This window comes from Pecten maximus, chromosome 3, assembly GCF_902652985.1.
Source record: "Pecten maximus chromosome 3, xPecMax1.1, whole genome shotgun sequence".
Taxonomy (NCBI): Eukaryota; Metazoa; Mollusca; class Bivalvia; order Pectinida; family Pectinidae; genus Pecten; species Pecten maximus.
The window spans coordinates 5,380,892-5,400,182 of record NC_047017.1 but is presented as its reverse complement, the minus strand read 5'-3'; the positions used below and the strand labels follow the sequence as shown (position 1 = coordinate 5,400,182).

The 19,291-nt window shown below is 35.6% G+C and overlaps 1 protein-coding gene across 3 annotated transcripts; it reads right to left on the bottom strand.

Moving 5' to 3' along the window:
* Positions 1-569: 569 nt before the first annotated feature.
* LOC117323009 (CCAAT/enhancer-binding protein zeta-like) lies at positions 570-19,211 on the bottom strand. 3 transcript variants are annotated; one of them, XM_033877992.1, is made up of 29 exons: positions 19,119-19,211; positions 17,763-17,861; positions 17,146-17,207; positions 16,671-16,935; positions 15,849-15,963; positions 15,041-15,229; positions 14,248-14,315; positions 13,447-13,572; positions 12,975-13,020; positions 12,503-12,546; positions 12,118-12,202; positions 11,657-11,741; positions 10,491-10,587; positions 10,155-10,239; positions 9,451-9,565; positions 8,568-8,709; positions 7,872-8,000; positions 7,449-7,599; positions 6,896-7,032; positions 5,998-6,097; positions 5,420-5,564; positions 5,006-5,109; positions 4,417-4,486; positions 3,409-3,704; positions 2,903-2,987; positions 2,554-2,593; positions 2,255-2,336; positions 1,603-1,779; positions 570-1,473 (listed from the first exon to the last, which is right to left on the bottom strand). In XM_033877992.1, coding segments are annotated over exons 1-29 (3,234 nt in total). In that variant the 3' UTR covers positions 570-1,471. The 3 variants fall into 3 exon arrangements, with proteins under 3 accessions (XP_033733883.1, XP_033733885.1, XP_033733884.1); XM_033877994.1 differs by having other exon boundaries at positions 570-1,491; positions 1,621-1,779; XM_033877993.1 differs by having other exon boundaries at positions 570-1,508; positions 1,638-1,779.
* Positions 19,212-19,291: the final 80 nt, after the last annotated feature.

Genomic DNA, 19,291 nt, shown 5'->3' with positions numbered 1-19,291 from the left:
CCTACGGCCCCTTGGAAGCCACACCCTCCATTTATACATCATTGGATCTATTTGCCCAACAATGCTCCAGACTAAATTTCATCAAAATACATTCTGGCATTCAGGACTAGTAGCCATAAAAGGAAATATTGATGAATGACAGATGGCAGACGACAAACTCAGTGCCATGGCATAAGATTACGGGGCTTTTGGAACAGGTCAGCTGAAAATCATTGTCTTTGCTTTATCAAATGTAATTTCTCTTTCGTTGTCACCATAGGATTGTCGGTTCAACAGAGCTTCAAATGAGTCGGTATGTTACAGTGAGGGGTGACGGTGTAACCTTTCATCAGTATGTTACAGTGACGGGTATCAATGTAACTTTATGTTACTGGGATGTAATACTGAACTTAATAGGATCATTGAATCCATCTGTTTCAAAGTGCCCTACAGTACCTGCAATGTACACTGTAATAAAATCTACAGAAAGTTTCCGTGGAAAACCATTTCCAACCAGACAAAATGTTTGGTGTGAGAGGAGGATATTCCTGACAAAATAATAAAGTGTTGAAATATAAAATCAATACAGCTCAGTGTCGAAAACCATTTTATTACAATCAATGTTTTATAATTTTCACACTATTGCATTGCCTTGCCCAACAAAGTATTTATTTAGTAAATATATTTGCAGCACAATGTCTATGCTTGGAAATACACCCACCTATATTTGTCTATGTTCAATAGAAACCATTCGATAAAAGCTTCTTCATTTTCATATTTGTCTATGTTCAATAGAAACCATTCGATAAAAGCTTCTTCATTTTCATTTTATAAACATATTGCATGCTATATGGCTGAGAACATCTTCATACATCAAATTTCCAGTCGAGTCTTGAGCACTTTTCAGAATTTTGGTGAGTCCCATTACTAAGAGATATAGTGTGTACTCAAAATTTGAGCAAGTCCCACAGGAAAATCCAGGACTCAGATATCCCGACTCCCAAAAATCAGTCATACAAGGAAAATTTCAGTAAGATAACCAGATCCATTCCTGGCAGTGTCAGGCACCATAAAAACACAGAATTTTATTATTAATTTGCTTACTACAGTATCAACATAGTACATAATGTATTCATTTCTTCAAAAAGTTGTTTCGGGTTATTCAGCTTGTTTTAATGTTATACCTTATCACGATACTTTGTCTTCTTTTTTTTCTGCTGGACAATGATACACGTAAGTTCTGTACAATATCTCTTTTAAACATGATACTATACATATATACATGCCATAGCTTTTAACTTAAAACTTTATCAAACTTGAACCCTTGTTCAAAGTCCATGGTCAAAGTTGAACCCCCTTGGCTCAATCCTGAATCCAGCCCGGATCAGTTCAAGAGACTTGTACTAATTCCTTCCAGTCTGTCTTCTTGATTCACAAGAATGTATATCGTAGAGAAACATGGCCTCAATCACGATCGGTCATCATTTTATGATCACTTGCGGCCAGACTTTCCTTTTTTACCGCTAAATCTCTGATTACTTACGGCCAGACTTTCCTTTTTTACCGCTAAATCTCTGATTACTTGCGGCCAGACTTTCCTTTTTTACCGCTAAATCTCTGATTACTTGCGGCCAGACTTTCCTTTTTTGCCGCTAAATTTCTGAGTTCCTTTAGATTTTCCTTTAAACTTCTGTGTGGACTGTTTGAAGGGTTTCTTGGATCTGTTCTTGAACTTCCTCCTGTCATCTCCTCTGGACATCTTCCTCTCTCGTTTCATTTCCCACATCAGCTGCTTCTCATCTGCAAAATCAAAATAACTGGTCAATCAAATTGCTTGACATTCTCTTGATATCCAATATTGAAAATCACAAATTTTATTGAATTAAGGGTCTGTTGTACCTCCAAATCTATATTTTGAAGTTATTTTTTACCTATTTTTAGCCTCTTAGGTATCAACACTTACAAATCCATAAGAAAGATGAAACAGCTGTATATGCATTTTTGGCCTTAACTATATCCAACTCTCAATTTGAAACGTGCTGATATCATGTGTTACCAGTGATAAAACTAAACAACATCCAGACTTATTCCATGCCTGCTCTGTTACACATGGTAAAACTAAAACCAGGCACGTCCTTAACTGACCCTGGCTGTTAAACTAAACAATATCCAGACTTGTTCCTCGCCTACTCTTACTGATGACCTGTTGATCAATATTTAATTATTATACTGTTTACACACTCCAGTATATGGACATCTCAGCTTGAACACTTACGAGCATTTTCCTTGTTAGACACAGCATGTGATGTTGTCATGTCCAGCTTAGAGGCAGCAGTCTCGTCAAGAAGATGTGAAAACTGGAAAAAGTTAGGTCCAAATTTTGGTATCTATTTACTACTTGGAGTAAATCATCTTCTACACATGCTTACAGAATATCAGACCAAAGGACATTTTAATTACTGTTATTTTCTTTCTACCACTTTTACTATGATTTTTTATTTTTGAAAATTTTATGTATTTTTTTTTCAGGCAAACAGTTCAATTATACTATACATTACTGTATAGCATACTTACATCATCTGCAGAGGCAAATATACTGGATAGTCCTTTGGAGCTGAAAACAGGGCAAGGAAAAATCGTAATAAGAAATGTCATTATATAGTAGACCATCAAAATACATACTAAAATCTAGCAAAATTGAAGTACAGCATAATTTTGGCCAATCTGAAGCAGAGACACGAACGACTACTTTACAATTTTTTTCAAGCAAATTTCACCAAATTGGAAGTCCAGAATTGGCAGCCAAGAAAAAATTGAACGAAATGTATCACAGCCATTGAGCCCCTCTGACAAGCACTGTATCGGGAATCTCTGCTAAATGATAATCTTAAAACATAAAGATTACAATCTTAAATCGGTTTACCCCTTGGACTTCTTCATCGGGGCGGCCATGAAATCCTCACTACCACGTCTTTTCTTTGACTTGGGCTGAGGTTCGGCAAACTCATCTGTAATGAACATGTACGAAATAAGACACAGCCTCACCATCAGTTACCACGTCTAACTAGTTGACATTCCATCAGTAGATATTCCTGGGGAGATTTTCTGATCTCATGAGTCATGAGACAAAGAAATCTCACACACTACACGGTGTTTGGTTTTTCCATCTCATCAAGTCTGTCACTTTTACACAATTATGGTAGAAAGTAACATCAAAATTGAAATACTCGTTTTTTTCTGTTTTGAAACTTAACATATTTTGACCAAAATATGAAACAGAACCTATACAATGTACAGATACCTTCAACTTTTCTTTTTCTAAATTTTTCTACATACGAATTTGATGTTTGAGACAAATATCTAAAATATTAAAAGATTTTTCCTGAGTGCAAGGTTATTTTGATGTATCTAGAGATGAAAATAATCTACCATCATCAGAAAATTCTATATCCTCTTCATTAAATCCTTCCTCCTCATCATAGTCATCAGCCATGTCATCCTCATCGTCCTCTGATCCTTCGTCATCATCATCCTCATCACCATCATCATCATCATGGTCTTCATTGTCATCCTCATCATCAAAATCATCAAACTCTGCCTTAAAATCATCATCATTATCAAAGTCCATTTCCTCATCAGACAAGTTATCATAGTCATCTTCATCATCGTCGTCATCATCTTCCTCTTCTTGTTTTCTTTTCTTCTTTGGTTTCTTTCCCATAGATCTGTCATAAGAAAAAATAACAGTTAGGTAATCATGCTTCTCAAGCGTAACAGAAGTGAAGGAATGCAACCAGATCGGGACTCAAACCCAGGACCTTTGAACTCTACACAGATACTTTAAACCATTAGAGGTACCTAGACACCAGCACAGCCCAGTCCAGTCCACTACATTCCTCCCTCATTCAAAAATTCTTTGACTGAAGGACATACATAAAACCATATACAGTGTATCACCTCCCTGGGTATTTAGTTGGGTGCCAAATGTAAAATGAGAGGAAGTATCCAGACCGGGACTCGAACCTAGGACTTCCAAACTCAAGACAAACACTCTAAACTATTTGAGCTACCTAGCCAAAGGTTTTCGGCCTATTATAGCTGTGCTACACAAACATAGCACTTGTTATAACCATTATTTATAAATAAAAGAACTTTTTTTCCGAATCTGGAGGACAAATTTCAATGTTTATCCCCTGGAGAAGAAAAAGACAAACTCTAGACACCCATAGTATTGGCAGTGATTGTGATATTGATAAGGATATAAATTCTTAAATAATAAACAAAAAGAAATCTTCTCAGTTTTAATTTACCTTCAATAAACACAGATAACAATATGTCATCTTTAAACAATCAGTTATATTCAATAACAAAAACACCCAAATTTAAGCTTCTAAACGGTTTAACTTTTTGTACTATCAGACAGAAATAAAATCTTACGCTGCGAAGTCTACATCTGAGAAGTCAATGTTCATTTCGACTCCACCCTCCAGCTCCTTTTCATATTTATCTGTAAATAATGGAATAACATTAATGTCACACACGTTTAAGAATCGGTATAATGATTTTATTTAGATTTCTTCTATCAATGTCAGCTACAAACCTGCATCAGAGAAGATCTTACATGACTGGCATATCAAGTTTAATAAATTCCAAATTACATAGCACAAGTTTAAGATTCTGTTCATCACATAACTAGTATTTATAAGAATTTAACAAAAACTTTTAAAATTTATTTCTACACCATTTGGACTCAGCTGTTAAGTTTTTCTCTACAGAAAAATCTGTGACATTCATTGTGATGTCAAAAAATTGATGACGTCACAATACTGTTATTACACATGTCTAATGGTATTTTTGACATGGCTGAAGTACATGGTAGAACAGGTCAGTTGATGAATGGTTAAAACAGTCGAGTCTTGATATCTTCTATAAGAAGTATTGTAACTATGACTGTCGATCATTGAATGATGAACACTTCGTAATAGTTCCCTCGAGATCATACACGATGCCATGATGTCATTCTTACCGAGATAGGTATCAAAGTCCTCATCACAGACACTGCCATCATCGTCACTGTCATCAGTAGTCTTCTTAACCTTACCACTCAGAGCCTCTTTCTGGGTGAAATATCTGTAATTGACCCAAAAGTTGTGAATTTCAAGCTCTTCCATCAGAAAAAGTCATAGATTATCAATATCAAATCTGATTCCCTTTGGGGAACAATATATTAATCTAACCTGACATCTAGAAAGACACTATTGGAATTCTTAGGAGTCAATTAGAGAGAATGCAAATATTTCTCATGGGGCAGATTAGACTGGTTGTCATATTACTTGTGAGCCTTATTAAACAGGGTGTCGAAATATTTGAGTCAGATTAGATGGACCAGATTGAACAGGTTTCACTAGATCAGCGTTTTATATGACCAAGAAAGGCTTACTTATGGAAGAACTTTTCCTCGACTGGGATTTCACTTTCATCCTTCTCAAGGAAACTTTTGCTGTTTACAGCAAACTTCCTGGCACCTGTCAATGGGTCTCTCCTCTTGGTCTTTGTCTTGGACAGAATTCCTGAGTTTTCTGGTACTGCAAATAAAAATCAGCTGAAGTAAGCCATTTTTCCAGCGCGACTTAATCTCTTTATATACTGAAGAAAACCAGTGTGACTTAATCTCTAGCTATACTGAAGAAAATCAGCGTGACTTAATCTCTATCTATACTGAAGAAAACCACTGTGACTTAATCTCTTTATATACTGAAGAAAACCAGCGTGACTTAATCTCTATCTATACTGAAGAAAACCAGCGTGACTTAATCTCTTTATATACTGAAGAAAACCAGCGTGACTTAATCTCTAGCTATAATGAAGAAAACCAGCGTGACTTGATCTCTAGTTATACTGAAGAAAACAAGCGCGACTTAATCTCTAGCTTTACTGAAGAAAACAAGCGCGACTTAATCTCTCGCTTTACTGAAGAAACCCAGTGTGACTTAATCTCTAGTTTTAAGAAAACCTTACTGTTCTGTTGTTGTTTGGGATTTTTGTAGACAAATCGTTCCAGGAATCTGATGGTTGTAAAGTCATGTAGAGGGTCTCCCCCGTATGTGATTGGCTCACCCTGGAAAAACAGGAGAACAACAGTTAAATACGGGAGGAAATAACATCTTAGGATGTTTATAAATCAGTCATTGACATAAATCCTTCATATACTTCAAACAGCTCTGATTTTCTTATTTCTCATGTGAAAGTGGATTTGAAATTATTTGTAAAATCAACTGTAAAATTTTTACCACATTTCCACTTTGAAGGAATGTAACCTATAAATGAAGTTTGTAAAGCCGAAAATTAATATCGCAGTGACCTACTCATCATAAAGTGATGTAGAAGCAATCCACACATCCAAACATTAGTAACATATTTTTTCTGTAAAAAGCCCAGGAGGCCAACATATAAAGGGTTGGACAGATAATTTTGGGTCGGAGGGTATAAAAGATGCATCTTTATTAGTTTCATTACGGTATAATTCATGCAAGTTGTATGATAAAAACTATTATTAGATTGGGTTTGGTTTAGTATTGATAAACATCCTATCAACAGCTAAGGTCATTTACAGCCTCCCCTGTGTGCGAGATACATGTGTGAGGTGTATGTGTGTTTATTTTGGGAGGCTACGGAATATTTATGTTTGTCTCCTTGTGAGAGCATGGAACTGTTGCCAACTCAATAGTGCTATCTCACTGAAGCAGGCTAGCTACAACACCCAGCAGCAAACCCCACTCGGTCACATTATACTGACAACGGATGATGTTACATGTAGATAAGAAAGAGAAGGGTAAGGGTATAAGTCATGTAAGTACCTCCTCAGCAACAATTGTTTTACGCCAATTTACAAAACACTTCAGTCTTTGCCTCCTACCTTGAGAAGAGTTTGAGCAAATAGAGCAACAGATGGATGGAAATGTGCCGCGAGTTTCTCCAGTTCCCACATGCATTCCTGCTCGGCGCGACAATGTAGAGGATTTCTCACGGAGGGGTTGTAAAACATACTGTGGCCTGTAATATTTTTAAAATTTTTTTATTACAACACATCTTGCTATACTGAAATAACATATGAAGCAGCCAGAATTACTATTATTGTCAATAATTCTCTGTAATAAGTTTCCATGGTAATGTCCTATCAAATCATTTGATAGCATCTTGAAGGAATTATTTATATCCTGTATATGAAATTGATGCAAAAAACATTCATTACAGGATTAACATTGACCTCACCTTGACCAAAAGACTTGTAGCATCTCTGTCCTTGACCTCACCTAAAACTCACCATGACCTTACCTTGACCTCATCTTGACCAAAAGACTTGTAAGACCTGGTCCTTGACCTCACATTTACCTCTAGACTTTTTTTGACCTATATCCTTGACCTCAACTTGACCTTCAGACTTGTAGGACCTATGTCCTTGACCTCACCTTGACCTATAGATTTGTGTATCCATGACGACGGTATAACTGGCTTTACATCCTTTGGTTCCTCTTGTTTCATCAGGACTACATCCTCGTCTGGAGCGGGAAGGTCAGTGAAATGTTCCTCCTCATCATCATCTTCATTATCATCAAAACCCTAAAACAGGATCATACATTCACAGAATGGACAAGAAAATATCAGTTTTAATATGAGAAAATTCTTTATGTAATGAATAATTTTTTACATTTTTTATATTTAAACATTCCTTGTATAATTTTGCTTTGATGGTTGCATTGTTTTTATTTCAACACATTTGAAGTCAGTCATTTTAGTCATTTTTTTTAAGGTTTCAAATGAAAATTAAGCTTGTTAAATGTTTCAGCAGTGACAGAAATATTCCCATTCACAGAAAATTATGGAGATATTACCATACTCTTATGTTGAGTAAGAATGGCATGAGGCTGAATTTTGATGACCTCTCCAAGCAAGACCAGGGCAGCACAGGTAAACTGGGGCGACTGGAATGGACAGATCTGTAGCAGTCGCTTAATAAAGGCCTACAACAAAACGCAGGTAAATAAAGTTTTATTTATAGATATAACCCTCTCCTCTCATCAATAATACAGGTATATAAAGCCACTTTAGATATACACCTTCTCCCATCATCAATAAAAATAATCTCTCTATGGATTTATGAGATATATTGCACAGAATTTTTCATTTTGAAAGCTGCCAAGTGTAACCTTTGACATTTAACCCTGACCGGTGAGCACTTAAATCTAAATGATATAATGTTATGGTGTTAATATGAACTAAATGCAGATACAATCAAGACGAAATTCCTTTACAGGATAAATAGGATTATTTCATTAAATTAACTTAATTGTATCTTGTCTGTGTTTGGTGTTGTTTTCACATGCTTTGTACTGTAGTTTTCACATGTTTTGTATTGTAGTTTCACATGTTTTGTACCGTAGTTTTCACATGTTTTGTACCGTAGTATTCACATGTTTTGTACCATAGTGTTCACAGATACCTTTAACAATAGAAGAACACACTATTCTTGCATTGAGGTTGTGTTTTGGTAAGTATCATTACATGGATACCCTTGCAGACATACGTACCTTGACCCGCCTGTCAGCCACATCTTTCTTGATACTTTTAAACAGTAGATTTAAGAACATGGCTTGTCTAGCAGATGTACACAGAGCTGGGTCGATCATCTTCTTGTAGAGGGCCACATAGTACCGATCAGAGACATTCTGACTGTAAACAAATAAACTTTATATTTAAATATTCTATTATGTTAAAACAATTGTTAAAAGGCAAGTCTGCTAACCACTAAGCTGCTCATTAACCATTTTTTGTTTTTGTAGAAACAGGACCAAAAAGATGTTTGATATCCAGTAGATACAACAGTACAAAAGACAATCACACCAGTCACTATTGAGAAAAGAAACAGATAAGATGGGGTGTAAGAGAGGAATACATAAAAGGGGGATAATTATGTCTGGCACAAAAACAGAAAAGTGAAATATTTTAATTGAACAATTCAGGACGAGGAGATTATAGGTTTTTGTATGGACATATAGGTAACCTACACAGCAAGTCATGTATCTCATGCATGTATGAAAATAGTAGGACAAAGAATTAACATAGCAAGACTAGGGAAATAAAAAAACATGAAAACTTTCAAGAGAAACAAATGAGGTTGATAAATGTTTGTGTATATATACAGCAACATAAGGGCTTGCAAACTTAAGTGTATTGAGGTTGATAAATCTTTATATTAACCTCACCAATGGTCAGTAGATGTATGATTGCTTACCTGTAGTCCATCACCTGTTACAGTAACATGAGGACCTGCAGACTGGCAGGTTTAGGTTGATAAATCTTTATACTAACCTCACCAAAAGTCAGTAGATGTATGATTGCTTACCTAGAGTCCATGGTTGATTAATCTTTATACTGACCTCACCAAAAGTCAGTAGATGTATGATTACTTACCTTGAGTCCATCACCTGATAGAGTAACATGAGGGCCTGCAGACTGGTGTTAAAGTTCACTAAGTGTACAATCTTATATAGGGTATCCATCTGTTCACTGATAAACTTCTCTTCACCTGTAAACAATGAACAAGGACAACAAGGTTTACTTCATCCATTTCACCTTGGTGTTTTGAAATTTCAAAATTATAATCAATTTTTGTATTAAACAAGAATATCTTATTATCAATAATTCAAATGGTTGGTCAATGTCACATACTTCTGGTCAGTCAATGTCACATACTTCCTCCTAATATTTCAGTGGGATCTTACATTTTTTTTAATTGTTTGGGATGGGGCTTTTTGTGTCATTTTGAGTTATCATAGCAACTTTTTTTCATGTTGAACTGGGAAGGGCATTTTCAGCAAATTTTAGGAATCTCGGCTTTTAACAGTAAATAATTTCATTTTTGAACAAGGCCCAATAGGCCAAAATAAACCCTCAGAAAAAATCTGATAGAATGTAGAATATAATTGAAAATCAGCCTAACACTACTTCACCTGTTTAACGATCTAAAGATGATGATTCTTATACAGTATACCCCTATAACTTTTTTTGCTGAGGTAAAATTATGTGAAAAATTATATATCATAAATAAAATAAACATTGGCTATAAAATCTTCTGTCATTGATCCAACACAATATGACTGAAGTGTTTTAAATACCTTTGGCGTATGGATATGCCCTGTTGACCCCTGAGAGCAGGCCACTCATCATCTTACTGTCCACCTCACCTCTCTTCACAAAAGCCTGCACAACAAAATCAAGACCCTCACTACACATCCAGAATGATCCAATATGCTTAGGCTAAATAAAACTGATTTAATACTTGGTTCTCTGGCTAATTTTTCTAAAAAGAGATGAATTGAGTTTGAGTAATTTTTTTATCATTTTATTGGTGAATAATTCAGCAACTGAGAAACAGGAGAGAAAGCAATGATATTCAAATTGCATCAACTCAAGAAAATATTTACAGAAGTGGTAAAATCTACAGAACCCACCTTAAAAAATGAGAAGTAGAGTCGTATGAGTTTGATGGCAAGCTCGGATTCCTCTTCACTCAACATCAGCTGATTGAGGAAACACACACCATAATATCTGAAACAAACATGTAGAGGTCAAAGGTCAGTAGAACTCCTAGATGAAAGCAAAGTTAGCAGGGCCTAGCTTCTGGGACTTGCATATACCCAACCTCTTAAAATTAGTCAAGTGTGACATTTGACCTTTAACCTTGACTGATGATCACCAAACTCTGACCAGGTGTGGAACTTGATGGTGTGATGTTATATATGAATATTAAGTAAATCTGTCCAGAGGGTCATAAGATATCTTGTTACAAGCTTTGTAATTACGCACAGACTTAGCTTGTACACAATCTCTGCATTGATGCACAGATGCACTGTGTACCCATACCCTAATGTAAGTAAGGGGTTTGAGAAAGGGGAGATGTTCAAATGTCCAAATACTACAACATTTACAAGGTATAAGCTACCCTAACATTTACATTTTGACCTTCAGATATTGTAAATTTCACCCCACATACATTATCATAGGCCTGCTGACTTTTGCGGACAAACAAGTTCATCTATTCTTAAATGTTATATTTCAAGCTTAGATCTTCACGGACCTGTAGATGTTAATACAGGCCATGGAAGTCTTTGTCAAGGCTAGTCTGAAAACAACATCAAACCACTAGGTCCATCCTTATTTCATAAATGAACAACTCTGGTCCATTTATTTATCCATTTATACTGTTTAACGTCCTATTAACAGCCAGGGTCATTTCAGGACATGCCAGGTTTGGAGGTGGAGGAAAGCGGGAGTACCCGGAGAAAAACCACCAGCCTACGGTCAGTACCTGGCAACTGCCCCATGTAGGTTTCGACCTCGCAACCCAGAGGTGGAGGGCTAGTGATAAAGTGTCGAGACACCTTAACCACTCGGCCACCGCGGCCCACTCTGGTCGACCTAGTTCAACTGATAAATGAAATCAGCCTAATTGTTTACAAGCATGGACAACAAAAGCTGCACAAACAAAGCAGTAAACATAAACAAATTACATCATTTCTTAAAAGTTTTGGATAAAGTGTCAGGACACCTAGACCCCTCGGTCACGGCGGTCCACTGGGTCCAACTGATAAACAAAATCAGCCCACATCATACTTACTGCGCTCTCTTTGCTATGTTAGGTCTGTACAGTAAACGCTCCACCTCCGCCACAACCACTGCCTTCATGTTTGGGTGCTTGTCAACTGAAACATTTACAAGACTTTTGATAATAACATAATTTAACAAGATTTAATTGTACTTTCAACTGTTATGTTTTGCAGTATTAAATAATTTCTTAAATGTCCTTGCTCACTTTCAGAAGCTTAGATGATGCAATGCTTTCCATCTACTACAGTAATTAATTCCTTTTGCTTTTCTTTTTTGTATACGGGGTAATTTTCACTTTTCAATCTATATTGGAGAAATCCACTAATTCAACCTGACAATTTACATTTCTACTAAGATTTATGTCACTGTCTGGCCCCTAATATCCAGAAATCTTGAAAATTTAAAACATCTCTGGACACATACAGTATAGTTGACGTTTAATTAGACTTATATTTATTATTAATTTCTTACCTAGCCGGGAAAGTAGATGTGTAGATTTGGCAGCTAGTTTGTAATCCGGATCTCCCAACTTGTTTACCAGCATGGACAACAAAAGCTGCACAAACAAATGGTAAACGTAAACAAATTACATCATTTCTTAAAGTTTTGGCTGGAAAAATTAATTTCATTAAGTCCCTTATGAAAGACCTTTACTGAAATTTGTACTCGTATCCGTGGATTAAGTCATATAATTACAATTGTTTTACAGGTTGTCTCGGACTGCCAAGTCTCTCCAGGACAATATTATTATGTAGATCCCAAATGATGACAATTCTTGTCTGCAATTAAGGTGGTATCTCTTCACAATGAGTAGCCAGGTATTTCAATGCTAGTTGTCTCCCCTTGGTAAACTCACCTGTTCCTGTTCAGGTTTGTCAGCCAAAAGTTCATACACCGTACCTGGGAAAAACAACAACCACATGATTACAGACATAAGTCTTATCTTGTTGAAAATCTTTCGTAAATGTGAATTTGTTGAAAAATTATTGAAAATATGAAATAGAAGACCAAAGATGTCAAAACTATTTTTGCATTCAATTTTAGGAGGATTGTTCAGGAACTGGTCTACAACATTGAAATATCCATTGCTCTGAGGTATACTACATGTATTGATTAGCGAGTCTTAAGCATAAGAAATTGTTGGAATGGAACATGAAAAACGTTAAGTATTTCTACGTATGGAAGAAAATAAAAAAGTTTCCAAAATGAAAAAAAAATAAATAAATATCCAACAGAAATGTTTAAAGGCTAGGACAATCACAGAGGTCAGTATATACCTACTTAAACTACTAAAACGTAGCCAATCACAGAGGTTGGCATATACCTACTTATAGCTTTCTGTTTGGCAGCTTGTATTGTATCTTTTGACATCATCTGAAAAAAAAATGATATGTCAATTTATTGGATTATTATTCTTATAATAGGAATGATTCTAGTTTTAAACACCCTTGGACAAAACAAATTGTAAAACAGAACTTCAATTATTTTGTAAAACTGATAAAAACTCCTGCACTGAAAATTCACCATCATAATAAACTCAATGTACCGTCTCGAAAAGGAGAATACACTAAACTTTCAATAGTAGCACATGTCTTTAGGATATCTTCTGACATTTTGGTATATCTTCAACCAATCTTAAAATTTTCCATGTCTCTCACAAGAAAACAATAACACTCGCCGAATGACGGAGAGCTATCCTATTAAAACTAAGAATATCTGGTACAAGTGCTATCAACACCAAATCTTCCATAATTTCTGACTCAATAAAGTCAGATTTCCTTAAATCAGACCCACACTTACATCTAGAGCATTGATGAAGTCTATGTATTTGTTCCGGAGTTGTGATTCAAACCAACAGAGGATCAGCTTCCTGTCAATGGTGTCCCTGTTCCCGCCGGATGTGGCTTCTATAGAATTCAGGTCAAACTGAAACCAGGAAAATCTGTTTACTTCAAATTGACCTCGAACAGTAAAAAATAAATACAAAATATGGAACCTCATTAAGAGTGATTGTTTGAAATTTTAATTCCAGATGCTTTTTTTAAGGAACAATAAAATACAAATACAAAAATGTACGAATTCTGATATATTTAAATACATCCACAACCCAGGAGACTGTTCTGGTTCGAAGTTCAAGCTTATTTTTTCTAGTTCGTGAAACCTTCCCAATCTGTCCGAAGAACATTCCGACACCCTGTGTATTGTAACACAGTGGGGTATAATCCATTACTCTACAGATGCAACCTGGTTTATTCTAACAATCTGATCATGTCGTACCTCAGAAGGGGTCGGATTGAACAGGTGGAGCGATGGATATCACACTTGTCTTTCATCTATATTCCTCTATCGGATGTGAACAGGTATGGCCCAACTACATGGGTTCTCCCCAGATAATCTGGTTTTCTTCCAAATAAAAAACCCTTACACACTTGCACCCAGGCAAATTCAACAAGTGTAATTTATGCAGGTTTCTTACTCTTAAATGTTGTAAAATAAATTTGGATTGATTTAACACTGTGTTTTATGAGATGCTAGATTCGACATGTTCGCCACAATAAATTTGAATGAAGTAAGAGATTCAGATCCTGCAGAGAGACTCACCTGGTGAAATTGTCGTAGCTTTTTGTTTTCTGGCAACAGGTGCGAGGTAAATAACTCACGCAGGGTATCTGTAGAGAAACATGGTCTGAATAAGCAGCTGTCAATGTCTATCATTATACCATTGTTTTATTTAATTGCAGATACCTTCTTACAAATGTAAATTATACCAGTGACCTACTTCATTTTGTCTACACATACTTATAAACACAATGACCTTTCTAAGGAGATGAAATAGTAATTGGAGTAAGATCTAGTAAAATAATTCTTAATGCTTTCAGCTTATTTACAGTTTACAAAAGTCAATTATTTATTTATCAGACAATGTGACAATGACAATCTATTTACTTGTATCAATGGCATTAATTTTCCTTCAAAGTTCTATTACTAAATCAAAGGAGAAAAAAAACCCTAAAATTCAAATGTCTAAATATTTGTTCAAAAGAGTAATGAATCTTCAATCATCTTTTGTTCTATTTCTGTAAGACTTGACAAATTATAGTTGTGTTTCTATGTTCAACTAAAAAATAAGGAAAGGTAGGAAAATGTTAAATATTCTGCAAATTATTTAGACATACCCTTTGTCTCAAAGAAGGAAGTGGGCTTATTGAAGGATGTTGAAATAGCACTTGTAAATATTTTTAAATGACAAGATCTTATCACCAGATATAGGCCTAGGTTTATTACCAGATATAGGCTTAATACCAGATATTACCAGATATAGGCTTATTATCAGATATAGGCTTATTACCAGATAAAACAGTGTATTATTTTGTGAACTCTCTTCTAAACTTACCAGTAGCCATCATACACTCGCGCTTGCCTTTCTTCTTGGCCATGGCGATAAGACTATCGAGGCTGTTGAGGCTGTGGATGGGTGATTCCTGTACCAGGAGGGTCAGGGCTGCAATCTTGTCCGACAACGTCCCAGATACCAGGACAGTTTTGATCCAGCCAGCTTCAGACTTCTTCTTAGATTCCCATTCTGATAACAGATTCAGAAAAGTGTTTTATTTTGATATAGGTGTATATATTTTGGTAACGGTGCAATCACTGAATAAAGAGATATACAAGAGAAGATAATTTGATTTCCATATCTTTCTATAAGGATGCCATATGTGCGACAAAGAGTAATTATGGCTGATTGAAAACAAAAATAGGGAACATCTTTTTATACAAAGACAAAAGTTACATGCTTTATACTATTACTACTGCCAAAAGTTTGAGCTTCTCTTTTTATCTCTTGAATTTAAAGTGAATGAATCATAACTGAATCTTGAAGAAATTATGTAGTGCCCTGCGGAATTTGTCTGTAATTTTCGGTCTTGTAAGCTATCATTATTTGATTTATTTATTTTTTCATTTTGTTGATGTTGATATTACTAGATATACAGTTGATACTATTTCATGCATTTTTTGTAAAATCAAATTCCACTTTAGATTTTTATTACAGGTTTTACACACTGAAATATCAATTGTTATCAAATATGAATCTCAACAATGTTTTAATATCTCAACAGCTTTACCTTACTAGAAGTATTAAGAGCAATATGGTATGCAAGTTAGCAAAATAATCTCCAGTTGTTTCAACCATTTTTACTTACGTTTGTTATGAACTTTGACCTCATCAGCTAATAGCTTGGATGCAAAACTCTCCATCTGTTTCTCCAAATCATTATCCAAACTTTTGGTGTCTTTACCCAGCCCGGGCAAGGTGTCCTATAGAGAAATGGAAAAACAAATATTTTATATCATAATTATTTACACATAAAAAAAAAAAAAAAATTTCTTGTTACCATACTGACCCCATTTTTTGTGCCTACCCTAAACATTTGCAATTTTCAAGGAAACATCGCTAAAGCTATGACCACCCTCTTGTAAAACCCTTGTATAAGACCATGTTGGACCAGCAGGTAGTCATAGGGTTTGTACAGTAATTTGTAGGATCTACGTAACGACTACTAACCTCTTTATCCTGCCATTGTATACCATGTCGGACCAGCAGGTAGTCACAGGGTTTGTACAGTAATTTGTGGGGTCTACATAACGACTACTAACCTCTTTATCCTGCCACTGTACACCATGTCGGACCAGTAGGTAGTCACGGGGCTTGTACAGTAATATGTGGGGTCTACGTAACGACTACTGACCATTTTATCCTGCCACTGTTCACCATGTCGGACCAGTAGGTAGTCACGGGGCTTGTACATTAACATGTGGGGTCTACGTAACGACTACTAACCTCTTTATCCTGCCACTGTACACCATGTCGGACCAGTAGGTAGTCACGGGGCTTGTACATTAACATGTGGAGTCTACGTAACGACTACTAACCTCTTTATCCTGCCACTGTAGATCATGTCGGACAAGTAGGTAGTCACGGGGCTTGTACATTAACATGTGGGGTCTACGTAACGACTACTAACCTCTTTATCCTGCCACTGTACACCATGTCGGACCAGTAGGTAGTCACGGGGTTTGTACATTAACATGTGGCCCTTCAGTCCTTGTGGCTGACTGACTGATGAAGAACTGGACACCTCAGGGTGCTGAACAAGTGATTTGTACTTGTTTCTTTGCTTTTTTTGTGGTACTGGTGTAACAGAATCAACAACATTTTGTTTCTTCTTATTTTTCTCTTCCTTCTTTTCTTTTGTTAGCTTTTCAGTCTTTTTCTTCGGTTCCTCCACACTAAAATCAAATTACATTAATTTGCTTTTAGTTCAGGCCTTTTTTTTTACTATCATTTTAGATGGACTTTTTTTTGGTCTCAATTTGGAAAGAAATAATTAAAGAATATTTAAATAAACCTGTTGAATAATTATTTTGTTGACATGTTTATTTGTTTTTTACTTAAAACTTTTATTATTTACTATATTTTAAAGGTAACACATAACCAACCTTTCTTCAATGATGTCATTGCGATATTTTCTGATTCCAAGATTTTTTATGAAATCTCTCAGCTGAAAATATAAAAATGTAAGTTTAATTCCAATGCATCTAATCTACATCGTCAAAACCAATAGTCCATATGGTGTGAAAATAAAATACTTGAAAAAGGAAAGTTCTATCAAAGGGAGCTCACTCTCAATTCAGGGTGGGAAATCCAACATATCTGAAATTTTCATTTGATTATCAATTTATTTTGTTGAATGATGACAAATTATGAACCGGACCCTAGCTAGCTTCTTTTAATTTGACACCTTGTTAATAGCTTCAAGATTATAAGAAATTTAAATGATCAGTTTTCTGTCATATTTAGGCACCTGTACACCATTATATATATATAAGCGTAATAATTTGTCATTCATTGTAATTAGTAGAAAATCTATGTTCCCTTGGTATAAAATTCATCAGTATGGTACTGCTGTAAATCATATCAAGCACAGACTTTTAAAATCCACTTTTTTTACAGGAAGTGATATTTGATTTCAACTAAATTTACTATACCCATCCATCTCAACTTTCATGTGGAAATATAATATATATAAATTAAATAGGACACTTCAATAGATTACCTCATCTTTCTTGACAGGTTCCATGTCCATATCATTGTCCAGTCCCTCCAGACTTTCATTGTCTTCCTTGTCCACATCTTTGAGGAGTTCCAAATCAAGCTACAGGAGAACGAATCAATATCTTAATTAATGGTCATCAGATTTAATAGAATTTAATGCCTCCCTTTTAGTCCCTTCATAACAACACACTTATTAACCAATACAATTCACTTAATGTACATGTACAATACCTAGTTTATTAACCAGTTGTGGGCCTGGCTTTTGATCTCTTGCTGCTGGCATTGAAAGTATTGAACATACAGATGTACCGATATATCAGACTCTTATTAATGGATCTTGGACACAGGAAATAGTGACCAATTACTCAGCCCTCCTATATATACAGCATCATCATGTGAATACCATGTGAAAAAATTAATTGGTGAGATTTTAAGGACATTTTCACATTATTAGTTTACTAGCCCAAGTTTCCTCTCGTCAACTCCTTTAACATATAAGAGGCCATTGGTTTGCAAATTTTATTATCTGACCTTATTGTGCTGACTGCGATGCCTATCATGAATTTCTCCCGACGTGTCAACCACTAATATTGTTAGGAATATTGTTGGGGAGTATCTTACTCCAACAATGTTAGAGGTTTTACACGGCGAGATACTTTTGACTAGCGCCGTGTAACAGTCGGCAAAATAATATCCGATAGAAAAAGAGCCGACCAGCGACCTCTTATGTTATAGGAGTAGGGAGTATCTCTGGCCCCAAACACCAGACTTGGGCACTGAGACAGATAGAATAGGCCCCGACACCAGACTTGGGCACTGAGACAGGTAGAGTAGGCCCTGACACCAGACTTGGGCATTGGGACAGATAGAATAGGCCCTGACACCAGACTTGGGCATTGTGTTAGATAGATATGTAGATCATATATGTAACCCTGGTAAATACCAGGGCTATATATAGATATTTTCTGTTTTACTGATAGATCCAAAAGAACAAATTTCGTCAACAAATCGCCACTTCGATATATGTTCTATTCATCTGTTACAATATCATATTAATATAGGAATTATCGACAATATCGTTGTACACAGTAGTATGGATGGAGGATACATATCTATCGAAACATCAATCATTTTCTGACCATACAGACATACATGTCACCATAAAATTAACATGTACGTCTATTCTACCCACTCGTTTTAATCCAACTCGGTCCAAATCTGATTTTTAAAGGGCCGATGAAACATCATGCAGGCATGGTCGAAATACGAAAGATGAATAAATAATAACAATGCGTTTAGATTGGTGTAGTGACTTGTCATCATTTGGTGACAAACTAGACCCCCTGGTTACTGTTACCTTGTCACCACCCAATTGCTCGATTACAGATAAATCTAAGTCCACATGTTCTTCAGGTGAAACACGTTTTTTCTGTTTCTTCTTCGACGCCATTTTGGATATTATAATATTCGAAGAGGTCAACAGTTTTATCCGGAAAAATAATAATAATAATAAAATCGGAAACACAGAAT